Genomic DNA, 11,805 nt, shown 5'->3' with positions numbered 1-11,805 from the left:
TGGCCCATGGCCTATATGAATTTGTCTCTTCCGTTGTAACTCCAACATCCGCAACTATAATGTTGGCCTCATCCCCTCCAGCGTCGACCCGATTGTGATATCTCCATGTCGACAACGCAATAAACAAACCTACCATGTCTCTCGCTCGCCTCCACCAACACCGGAAACAAACTCATTTGTCATATCTGATATCAACCCTGAGCAAAATGAAACTCTCTCTCTCTTTCTCTCTCTCTCTCTATAGCATGCAATTTTGGCCCCCGACTAGTTGTTTCTCTATAATTATTTTGAATTTGATTTAATTTTATGCTAGAATTTTAAATTGGTTTTAGTTTTAGGTTAACAATTTCACTTTGGTGGTGGTGATGGTTGGTGGTATCAATAGGCATGTCGTAAACATGGGACACTTTATGGATCGTCATTGGAGGTGGAGGAGTGGTGGGGTTTTCCAGAAATTGTAACGAGTGGATGGGTGGTGGTGGTAGGTTGTAGTCCACATTAAAATGTTAAAATGTCTGAAACATGATAAAAATAAGAATAAAATAGGAATTATATGCTCATTTACAAGCATTTAACGGACGAGGTTTAACAGTTTTTATAAATCATAAGTATGAGTCACATCAGTTTTTGACCCAAACTACAGCAAATGTAGGAGCATATGTGTGTGTGTTGGGGGGGGGGGGGGGGGGGTATCTAATTGGTGCCAACATTAGGACCCAAAACTCAAGGGTGAGTATACATACGATGAAGGTGGGACACTTGACCTACCTTAACTTTTTTTATAAGGTCATATATGAATATAAGTTGTGACCTATCTTAATTATTTGAAGTGAACTATCTTAATATTTTTGGCATAATATATATATATATATATATATATATATATATATATATATATATATATATATATATATATATATATATATATATATATACACAAGATTTTTAAAGCTTGTATTCAACATTTCGATAACCCAGATAACTAATTCATTTATAGTATAATCTAATAAAAAATAGTTAGGTTTAAATAATAGAAAAAAGAAAAAAAATCGTTTTCAATAGACATCGTTTCCTTTTTCCAATACCATATTTCCCGCTTTAGTTCATACATGCACACGCTTCACAAATTACCGACCAGCTCTTATGCATGTTGCCACCGCCAACAACCTCACATCTTCCACCGCCTACGACAGCTCCAGTCTCCGGTTGTCCTCCCTCCCCAATGCCAATGGCTCAGCCCTCCAATTCCATCAAAGATAGCATGTTCATTGTATGTTTTTATTGTTTCATTGTTCCATGATTGTTAATTGTGAAATTGAAAAAAAAAAATTGTTAACTGTGAAATTGTTTTTTGATTGTTCTATGACTCCATCACAATAGGGTTTTTTATCGTTTCTTTGTGAATTGAATTTTTGATTGTTGTTCATTTGTTTGATTGTTTGATTGTTGTTTGTGAATTGTGAATTATGAAATAAGAAGTCACATAACAAAAACAAAATCATTGTCTCATTGATAATTCTTTACTTCTTTGCTTTGTTTGTTGATTTGTAATTGTCAGTTGTCATTTGTTTCGGTTAGCATTAGTGTTTGTTGCAAAAAAAAATCACATGAAGGTTAATGATTTCTTTATTGTGGTTTCTCGGTTGTTAAACATTATTGGATTTTCCTAAAACAAAGAGATAATTTAAGGAAAAAAACAAACAAATAAAGTTATGGAAGCATTGCCTAGAGGGTTGTTAAGTAATTATACTAAATTCATTATTATAATACTTTTTTAGTTATGTTATGATAATTAAATTTTTATATGATAAAATTTAGGTGAACTTAAGAGTGGTACCTGTTGGTGACGATAATAATGATCGTGATCGTAAAGCTAAAACAATTCGCATCTTATAGTTATTTCAAAAGTCGTTTGATTTTGTGTTTTGTCTGCACTTGATGGTTGATATCTTGGGAGTCACAAATCATTTGAACGCAACATTATAAAGAAAATATTGATGTCGTAAATGTCATAAATCAAGTAAGTAGCTCTAAAAAACAATTCAAGAAATTAGGGGTGTAGACGGAAATCACTTTAAGGGAATGCTAATTTGTTTTGTGATAAATACGATATTCAAATCGTGGATATGGAAGATGCATATTATAATGAAATCGGTCGTCAAAGAGGCTTGCAGATTAGTAGCATGTGATATTACCAACTTGATTTATGTATTACATTTTGTCATTAGCAAACAAAAAAAATCTTTTTATTTTCAGGTTAACAACATGTTTCATTATCATGTTTAAGACGGTAATTGATATGCAACTTCAAGAGCTTAACCATCACTTTAATGAAGTCAACGTGAATTACTTCTTTGTATTAGCTTGTTTGTGCTCGAATGAGTCTTTAAAAGCCTTTAATTCAGATAAATTAATAGAAATGACTACACTATCGAAAAGTTTCTAACATAATGTCAACTTCAAGTTCTTGAAGTGGAACTTAATAATTACATTAAGGATATGCAAGAAGATAAACGATTTAACCAGTTGAAGAGCATTGGAGAACTTGCCAAAATGATGGTTGAAAAACATAAACATATAATTTGTCCTAAGGTTTATCTTATCTTTAAACTTGCATTGAGTAATGTAGGCAGTGGCAAAGCCAAAATGAAACTCAATCGGGGTCCATTTTATACCTTACTGATTAACGACTTAGAAAGTGAACATTGTCGGTGCCGGTGGCCAACTCTAAATTGGTCGACGGAAGCACTGCATCAACAAGGTAACAATGGTGCACCGATCCTTTTCCTCGTAGGAGGCTACTTTAAACAAATAAAGATGGGGAGAATTAGGATAAAGTGAGAAAGGAAAGAGCAAAATTAAGTTTTTGAATGTTTTAACGATCGACCAGTGGGTACCAATAGTGGTTGACAGTCTAATCAGAAAAACTAACATGTATATATGTGGTGGATTTCAATTTCAAGAGGGGTCTATTTATACTCTACCTCCACTGTTGAATGTAGTCAACAAAACGGATGATCGGTTTTTGAGTGATAGTTTGGTGTTATATATTGAAAAAAAAATGAGAGTATTAATAATAATACAATTTAAAAAATATATCATGGTATAAAAACACGTGGACTATAATGATAAAAACTTAATTTTTTTATTTTTATTTTTTGCTTATACGATTTGACCCAACCTCTACCTGGTAGTATTTTCTGATTTTTCTATATCAATTTCACTTAAATAATAAACCACATAAATTTATGTTATTTGATCTTTTAGGCTTGCTGCTGCCAAAATTATAATATGGCTATTAAGGTAAATGATATCCCTAAAAAGAATCACAACATTTTCGTAAAGGATGAACTAAATAAACTTCAAACATCCACAAAGAAAGAACACAGGTGAAAAGCCACTTTATGACAGCATTTTCCAGAGCAAAAACTGTCACATCCAAAGCAATATACAATTTCAAGACATGATATACAAGTCAATCAAGCATCATTTTCTTGAATACAAATATTTCAGCTCTGGAAAATACGGGCAATAGTCAAAAAATGGGGGTAAATTCAAAATTTAGACATTAAAATGGACATTTCCAGGTATAGACATGCATTCCGCGGAGCTCCGCGGAATGTACTGTAGCTCCGCGAAATGGATCTTTAGAAAAAAAAAAAATTCACATCGTTTATTCAGGGTTTATATTAATTCTACAACTAATTATTTTCAAAAAAAAGATTATGATAGTATGATAATCTTTGCTTGAAAATAATTAGTTGGGGAATAAATATAAACCTCGAAGAATCGATGTGAAAAAAAAAAAAAAAAAAAAAAACTGAAGATCCATTCCTCTGAGCTACCTCCGCGGAATGAGTTCATTCCTCGGAGGTAGCTCCGCGGAATGGATCTTGAGGTTTTTTTTTTTTTTAATACACTCATTTATTTACGATTTAGCCATTCCGCGGAGCTACAGTAGATTCCACGGAGCTACCTCCGCGGAATCCATGCCTATATCTGAAAATCCAATTTTTTGTGTCTATTTTTTTAAAATACCCCCTATTTTTTTACTATTGCTGGTATTTTCCCCTGGAAAAACAAGCATCCACCATGCTTTTACAGCTAGAAACACCTCCCCATGAACCATAAAACTACGGGTCACATCACATGCTAAAACCTTAAACCAACCAATCATTCAACATTGCAGAAGAATCCTCAGAAAGACCAATTGGGAATTGAAATCCCACGCACATACACAAAAGTTATAAAGAATATCTTGGAAGACGAAAAAGGATCGAAAATAAAAAGCAATTCTTGAAATCAATGATGCTATGATGACTCGTACATCATGCATTGGAAGTTGTACATACACAAGCACTAAAACAAACAAGGGAAAAATATCTTCATTTGCACCAATAGAGATCACAAAGTTGCTTTTACATAACTATTCAAGAAAAAAAGAAAAAACAAAGTTATGTTGGGGGTTGGGGAGTCAACATAAAAAGTCAAAGACTATGAGACCAAATTAACATCTACTACTAAGAACCCTAAAAAATTCTGGGTTTTTTTCTTTTTTGAGAAAAACCCAATCAAGAATCTAAAGTAACAACCTTTAACCATGATTAAGGTATATCAAAGTTAGTTTATCCTTCTAGAAATTATACCTATAAGCTTGCAACATTTGTCTATTTGGCAACCTAGGTTGCTAATGACATGGCGCTGATTGGCATGCTGACGTGTAATGAAACTCTATCTGTAATCTCTGATGAACTGGTGTCAAAGAATTCAAACCTTTCTTCATATCTGCTTCAAGTTCCCTAATAGGAATAGCAGCCAAGAAGTTCTTGATGTACTCCTTACAACACTCTTTTCCATTACAAAAAACCTCAAATTCACCAACTTTCTTCACCGATTCCTCAACAAGATCCTCCTCAACCCTCTGTTCTTGAGAATCAGAAACGGGTATTTTATAAATCGTTGTATTTCGATCAAATTTCAAGATGTAAGCCTGATTACAACCCTCAAATAGCCTCTCACCTAAAGTGTCAATTATGTAAAAAGATTCTTGTTCCACTTTCAACACAAAGAAATGGTCATTCCAACTCACGATGTAGACTTTAGATTCACCAAGATCCATGTCATGGTTAATTTCATCCCACATGCTATCAAACGACATTGCCCCATGTAAAAAGTCGAATTTGCCCTCTTCGACTTGTTCTGGATGAAAGAACCCCACGAACGATTTTTCTTGGATTACAGAAATAGGGCGCACATTCGCTTGGATAACAGTTTCAAGATCAAAATGTTTATCAGGAAATTGGGATCTGTAGATTTCGTTTTCACATAAGTTTCTCCATTTTAAAGATCCTTCTCTAATGAGAGAATCGAGTTGGGACTTAATTGGCATTAAATCGTGGTTATTTAGGAACCAATCAGCAATCACCGCCACTAGGGCGGTGCATGCACCCTCTCCGGCCGCCTGTTCACTGCGTTGATCAATGGATGCGAAGAAAAGTTGAGTTTCAAGTTTCATGGACGCATCGCGGCTGATTATTTGCCTTTGTTCCCAATTTCCAACAGCAAAATTATCGTCCCCAAACTCGGATATCCAAGATTGGTTCAAAGAAGAGTCCCCGTATCCATTTTGCCACTGCCATTAGTATAGTAAACATCAACTACTTGCCAAATACCGAAAATACCCTTATGAGAAAACAAGAAAATCTTGCAAACCCACTACAAAAGGAAGAAACTTTATAGGATATTTGAAGCATGCGAGTCGGTTCTTAAAGATTTTACCCCAACAAGAGATACTCATTAACTACTTGCCAATTAGTGAGAATACCCTTATGAGAAAACAAGGAATCTTGCAAACCCATAAATTGTAATCAAACGAGCTAGTTCTTGATCAAGGGAGTGAAAATGATTCTACCCAAACAGGACTTATTGACTACTTGCCAATTACCGAAAATACCCTTATGAGAAAACAAGAAAAATCATGCATACCCACAAAAAGCAAGAATATTATTGCAAATTGGAAGCAAACTAGCTAGTTCTATATCAAGGGAGATAAAAAGATTTTACCCCAGCAAGTGCCAATTACCGAAAATACCCTTATGAGAAAACAAGAAATTCTTGCAAACCCGCAAAAAAGCAAGAAACTTTATTGCAAATTGGAATCAAAAGACCTAGATCTTGATCAAGAGAGTGAAAAAGATTTTACCCCAACAAAGAGAATCATTGACTACTTGACAATTACCGAAAATAGCCTTATAAGAAAACAAAGAAATCTTGCAAATCCGCTAAAAATGTAAGAAAAACTATTGTAAAATGTAATCAAACAAGCAAGTCCAATATCAAGGTGGTGAAAAAAAAATACCAAAACAAGAGACTCATGACTATTTACCAAATACCACACATACCCTTATGAGAAAACAAGAAAATCTAGCAAACCCACAAAAAAAGTCAAAAATTTTATTGCAAAATGGGAGTGAAAATATTTTACCCCAATAAGTGACTCATCGGAGCTGAGCTGGCGCCGGTCAAAGTCAATGTCATCTCCACCTTCTTCACCATAAGCTTTTTTTAACAATGGTTCACCTTTGACTTTTGGTGATTTGAAGTTAAGTTTCCTCTTCTTCCATGGTAAAATACTTCGTTTTGAATTTTGACCAATGTACCCTTCCAAAATAGAAGGATCCGGATCCTCTTTCTGAGACAATCCAACATCAGATTTTCTATAACTATAATAAACACTGTTCTCATAAAGATACCCTCCAGCGTAATTTGCATTTGCCAATGTACCATAGCAAAATGACTTCCTAAAATTAGTATCGTTTTCTTTATTCTCTCTTTCTCCGGAATCAGAAAGGGATCCGGAATCGGAATCGGAATCAAAAGGGTAAGTGTAATCACCCTCTTCGCTTCTGCTTTCGCTGATGTCATGATCTTTTTTAGCTCGTCTGATTGACACATAGTCTTTAAAGATTTTGACTTTTCTTAACCCTGCTTTAAGTGCAGAAAGCTCATCTTTTTCTCCTGATGAATTTTCTGTTGTTTGACTTTGATTTTGTGTTGACTTTTCTGTTGTTTGACTTTGATTCTGTATTGATTCTGCTGATTCTTGAACAGCAGCTCTTAGTTCTATCAAACAAAGTGATATCTGCATTATAGAATTCAAGAACTCAAAATCTTGAATGAAAGAATTTTAATGAATTTAAAGTGGGAAAGAAAGAAATTTACATGAAGTAAAGAGGGAGGCTCGTGGGGTCCACAGGGGATAGTAAGAGGAATATGAAGCTCAAAATCTTTTTCTTCAATGGCAGAAGCATAATCAGCAAGGTTTAAGGATGCTGTTCCAATTATAGGAACCTTATTCTTTGGCCCTGGTGTTGATCCCTGAAAATATAAACAAAATTTTCCAAATAAAAAATTCCATACTATGAATTCAAGAATCAAGATTTATAATTTTCGTTACAAATGCTATAGTGTTTTAAGAACTTGTTAAATAGCTTATAGCTTGTATGATTTTCTTGAAACTTTAAAAATCCTGATTTCAAATTAGCCCTTTGTTGTATTTATGAAGTCAAAGTAGGGTATTTTTTAAAAGATTTGCATATAAATTACAATACATAACGCATAAAAAGGGGAATAAAATCAACTATGAATGAAAATTGCATTTGCCCTAATTGCACGCACGAGACAAATGTGAAGTCACATCAAGATTATACAATGAAACAAGATAAAAATTTCCTAATTTTCGGGAATAGAAACTAATGAATCTTGTGGTCAATTTAATATAATCTAATTCAGATTCATTAAAATAAAATAAATCAATTAAACCTAAAATTAAATGGGTATAGGGAACTCACATTCAAAACAGTGAACCCAATCTCCCAAGGGTAAAACACATTCTCTTTACACCCAGAAAGGGTACAAATGGAATGAAACTCTTCATCCCAGAGAACGACGCCGTTTGGTTCCACAATTATCTCCTCCTTTGTGAAATTTCTCTTCACTGTTCTCCTAAATGTACTCTTGGGTCCCTTCCATCTGACCTCCACAGCCCTTCGATTATCCTTCTCTGTGTCCGCATGCACAGGATCACTACTCCCTCCTTCCAACTTCTTCACCACCAATTTCACCTGAAATTTCTTTGATAAAAGCGGCGGCCATGGCCTCCATTTAATCATCTTCACTACCATGTCTTAACTCGATGTCGGAGAGAGAGAGAGAGAGAGAGAGAGAGAGAGAGAGAGGGAAAATGTATGTGGGTTCAGGCGAAAGAAATAAAAAGGTAAAGATTTACATTAGTTAAGGCATGTTGGTGTTTCTATTCGGATCTTGAAAAGAAATCTTTTCATGAAACAGTAGAAAGATGCAAGGTGGGTTTTTCCTTGTTTTTGAGGAATGGATTTTGTGTTGGAAGAAAGGTCGATGATTTGAGAGAGAAGGGTGGGTGAGGTTAATGTGCCGTTAATTCTTGGTCGGTGTTGATGTATAATAAAGGGGGAAAAGAGAGTGTGCAAGTGTGGAGGCTTTAATGTAAGGGATAATCGCTAAGATATTTTTTGAAATGTACATATTTAGTTTTTATTCTTTTTTTTTGTAAAATAAACCCTTATATTTTATTAATATGTATACATTAGGTCTTTTTCACCGGATTCTACAGGTTTTACTGACGTGGAAGGGTTTATTTTACAAAAAAAAAAGAATAAGGACTAAATGTGTACATTTCAAAAAGTATCTTACCCTACCAAGTCATTTTCCCTTTCTTTTATTTTGTTGAAATGAAATACTCAGGTGGCATCCACATATCCACAACGAGATTTTTCCAACTTTTATTTATCATGAAAAAGATGGAGAACCTCGATCTCCGGCGACTCCTTTATGTGTTCCTACACATCACTGGTAGCAAGGAGGAATGATGGCAAAAACAACAAGGTCGAAGGGGGAGGCAGGAGGAAGTAGAGACGGTAGTTGGCGGCGAGGAGCTGCTCTGGTGGCCCCCTCGTCGATTCTTTCTTCTTTTTCTGGCAACATATCTCAAAGATGGAGGCAAAGAGAGACAGATCGGAGAAACACAACAGGTAAAGGGTGTTTGGTTGTTGCTGTTCGACCGAAAGGAAGAGAGACGAGAAAGAGAAGGGTCGCCACCCTTTTCTTGTTGCTGGAGAATCACCCACCTCCGGTGACTAAGCTAATTAATTGCTATTTAGTGCCACTTGTGCTTCCACATCAGCAAAACCTGTAGAATCCGGTGAAAAGGACCTAATGTGTACATATTAATAAAGTATAAGGGTTTAGTTTACAAAAAAAAAAGAATAAGGACTAAATATGTACAATTCAAAAAGTATCTTACCCTATCAAGTCATTTTCCCTTAATGTAAAGGCGAGTAGGAGACTCGAATTACGGAAAATTAAGAATTTTCTAGGGAAAGGACAAAAATGTAATTATTACAAGTTTGATCATTTTATTTATTTAACATTTTCATTATCAACTAGCAAAACCTCCCACATCATTGGTGTGGGTTTGAATAAGTTTTAGCCAAATGTCGGATTGAAGTTTGTAAAAGTGTTAGTGTTTGTAAAATGATAATAATGCAAACATAAACTTTCATAATATTCTTGAGTTCACATAGTATATCAGTGTTGGAAACAGAACCTTCCTACATATGTCAAAATTATCGACGTACATTGACTTTTTTTCATGGATCGTTTTTAATAATCAACAGCATCTCCTCATAGGTTGTGATCAGTTTCTCGGTGAATATGATGGACAGGCGTAAGCACTTCAGGTTGGCAAGGTATGCATTGTGTGTTTCAGATAGAATCACTTGTGATAGTGACTGAAAGGTAAACAGTGATTTGTATGTTATGTTGTTGGTAGTTTGTTCCTTCATTTCCGTTTGTTGGAGTAGGTTTTGGTAGTCCATTGTGAGGTTGTTCTTGATAATTTTTTGTTGTTCGGTAAAACTTTGAACCATGTTTAGGTTTAAAAACACCTTACCTTTCACACAGCTTAAAAAATAAGTCAAAAAAACGGCTTAAATTATAGGTGATTACCGTTTTGTCCCCATAAATGAGGACCTCTCTGGATCTGAGAGCGAAGGATGTATCATAGCTTTGTCTGGTAGTTCAGCCCTTTATAAATCTCTTGGTATTTAAGTGTATTCTCTAGTTTTGTCACAACATTTGGCATTGATGGTCGTTCTCACGAGATTTCTGTAAACATTGATGTGGTTTTTTAGTTTGTATGTGTTGTTACGGCAAACTCCAGGTGCGTGTTTAGCTCTATCACCTAAAGGTCTTAGTCTAATAAGTGTCCGACAATCCGCTATGCATAAGATAAACAAGTGCTAGGTCATACAGTCATGCCGAGGGTTGGACCCCGGCATAGCTCTCTAATGCCTAAGTTAGATTGCGATTCTTGGTGTTGCCTTAATGTTATGTATGATGTCTTTCTTTTTGCCTTACCTCACTTTCTTTGGATATCATGTCTCTGGGGTATTTATAGGTTGCTCGGTGTTAGAAAGGTTTATAGTGTTGTATGGTCCCTCATCTATTATCTGGTCTACAGGCAAGCACGTCTCTTGTCATTTCCTTGGTATTTTATAGTGTTGTACCGTTTCTTTTGCATGTTTCCTCGGATATGGCTCCGATACTTGTGTACGATGTATTCGAGTTTATATTTGTTCGTGACAAGTTGTGGTGTTTGTATCGTCGGTCTGGTAAGTATCGAGCCAGTAACGAATTTCCTCAGACTACCGGCCTGGTACACCATTAAGCCCCCCGGTCTCAAGGGTAAAAGAATATTGCATATTTTTGCCGTTCAGACTTGGAGATCTGCCTTGGGTACTAGAACGTCCTTTACAATGGGGCGTATTAAATGCTTGGGTCGTCGCACGTCATTTCTCTTACTTTGATTAGATTGCCCTTAATAAACGTTTTAACCACTCCCTCTGATTGTTTAGTGGATAAGCCTGATTTGTTTTTTATAAACTTCTTTTATGTTGTGTATTCCTTTTGACTTTCACATGACTACGACCGGTATGGGTGATGCAATCGCATTCTCTGGTCTAATTGCCGTTTTTGTTTATGTATTCCTGATTTATCCACTAGGTCAGTCTGGTTGGTTCTTTGCGCCTAGTTTTGGTGTAGCAGTTATATTTAATTTATCCTCTTTTTTCAAGGATTTCATAACTGGACATTGAACCCATTTCATATGATGGGAGTTGCAGGTGTATTGGGCGCTGCTTTGCTATGCGCTATTCATGGTGCTACCGTAGAAAATACTTTATTTGAAGATGGTGATGGGGCAAATACATTCTGTGCTTTTAACCCAACTCAAGCTTAAGAAACTTATTCAATGGTCACTACTAATTGCTTTTGGTATCGACAGTTGCGTTCGAAGTGGACAGTTGTATGCTTGAACGATACACCCACGTGTAACACCCGGTTTCGAATCGCTTCATTATTTGGGGTTGCGGCCTGATCATCAGTTATCATAAGGCTTGGGAGATGGGGAAAGACAGGTTTTGGCCCTTTTGGATGAGGATGTTAAATTCTAAGTGATCCGAGTGTTCGATGGTGTTTCGGAGCCCAAGGGTATAATTGTAATTGGTTATCTCGGTCCTTTATGAATTTTGGGTTTGGTTCGAGGAACTTCAAGGCTATGATGGGCTGCTAGAAGTGTAAGGCTTCTCTCCACCTTTCCGTGGATATAAAGTTCGTCGGAAACGGACTTAGATCGAGGAAGTTATGGCCTTCGAAATATTTAGGGTTTTGGCAGGAAACTTGGTATGTGGGGCGTACCAAGGGAGTACG

General features: G+C 35.7%; 1 protein-coding gene across 1 annotated transcript; it reads right to left on the bottom strand.

Moving 5' to 3' along the window:
- Window positions 1-4,360: 4,360 nt before the first annotated feature.
- On the bottom strand, window positions 4,361-8,493 carry LOC145120575 (uncharacterized). Its single transcript, XM_079056383.1, has 4 exons — window positions 7,851-8,493; window positions 7,222-7,377; window positions 6,485-7,141; window positions 4,361-5,632 (listed from the first exon to the last, which is right to left on the bottom strand). The coding sequence occupies exons 1-4, from the start codon at window positions 8,181-8,183 to the stop codon at window positions 4,688-4,690; spliced, it is 2,091 nt and encodes a 696-aa protein (XP_078912509.1). The 5' UTR covers window positions 8,184-8,493; the 3' UTR covers window positions 4,361-4,687.
- Window positions 8,494-11,805: the final 3,312 nt, after the last annotated feature.

The sequence above is a fragment of the Lactuca virosa genome, chromosome 6, assembly GCF_052849685.1.
Source record: "Lactuca virosa cultivar CGN04683 chromosome 6, Lactuca_virosa_CGN04683_v6, whole genome shotgun sequence".
Taxonomy (NCBI): domain Eukaryota; kingdom Viridiplantae; phylum Streptophyta; class Magnoliopsida; order Asterales; family Asteraceae; genus Lactuca; species Lactuca virosa.
Note: the sequence above shows the minus strand (reverse complement) of the source record. Positions and strands in the feature narration are given on the sequence as shown.

Coding starts and splice junctions, on each gene's coding strand:
- LOC145120575 (XM_079056383.1), bottom strand. CDS start 8,183: ATGGTAGTGAAGATGATTAAATGGAGGCCATGGCCGCCGCTTTTATCA. Junction 7,378..7,850: donor TTGGGTTCACTGTTTTGAAT/GTGAGTTCCCTA, acceptor TTATATTTTCAG/GGATCAACACCAGGGCCAAA. Junction 7,142..7,221: donor AGCCTCCCTCTTTACTTCAT/GTAAATTTCTTT, acceptor TCTATAATGCAG/ATATCACTTTGTTTGATAGA.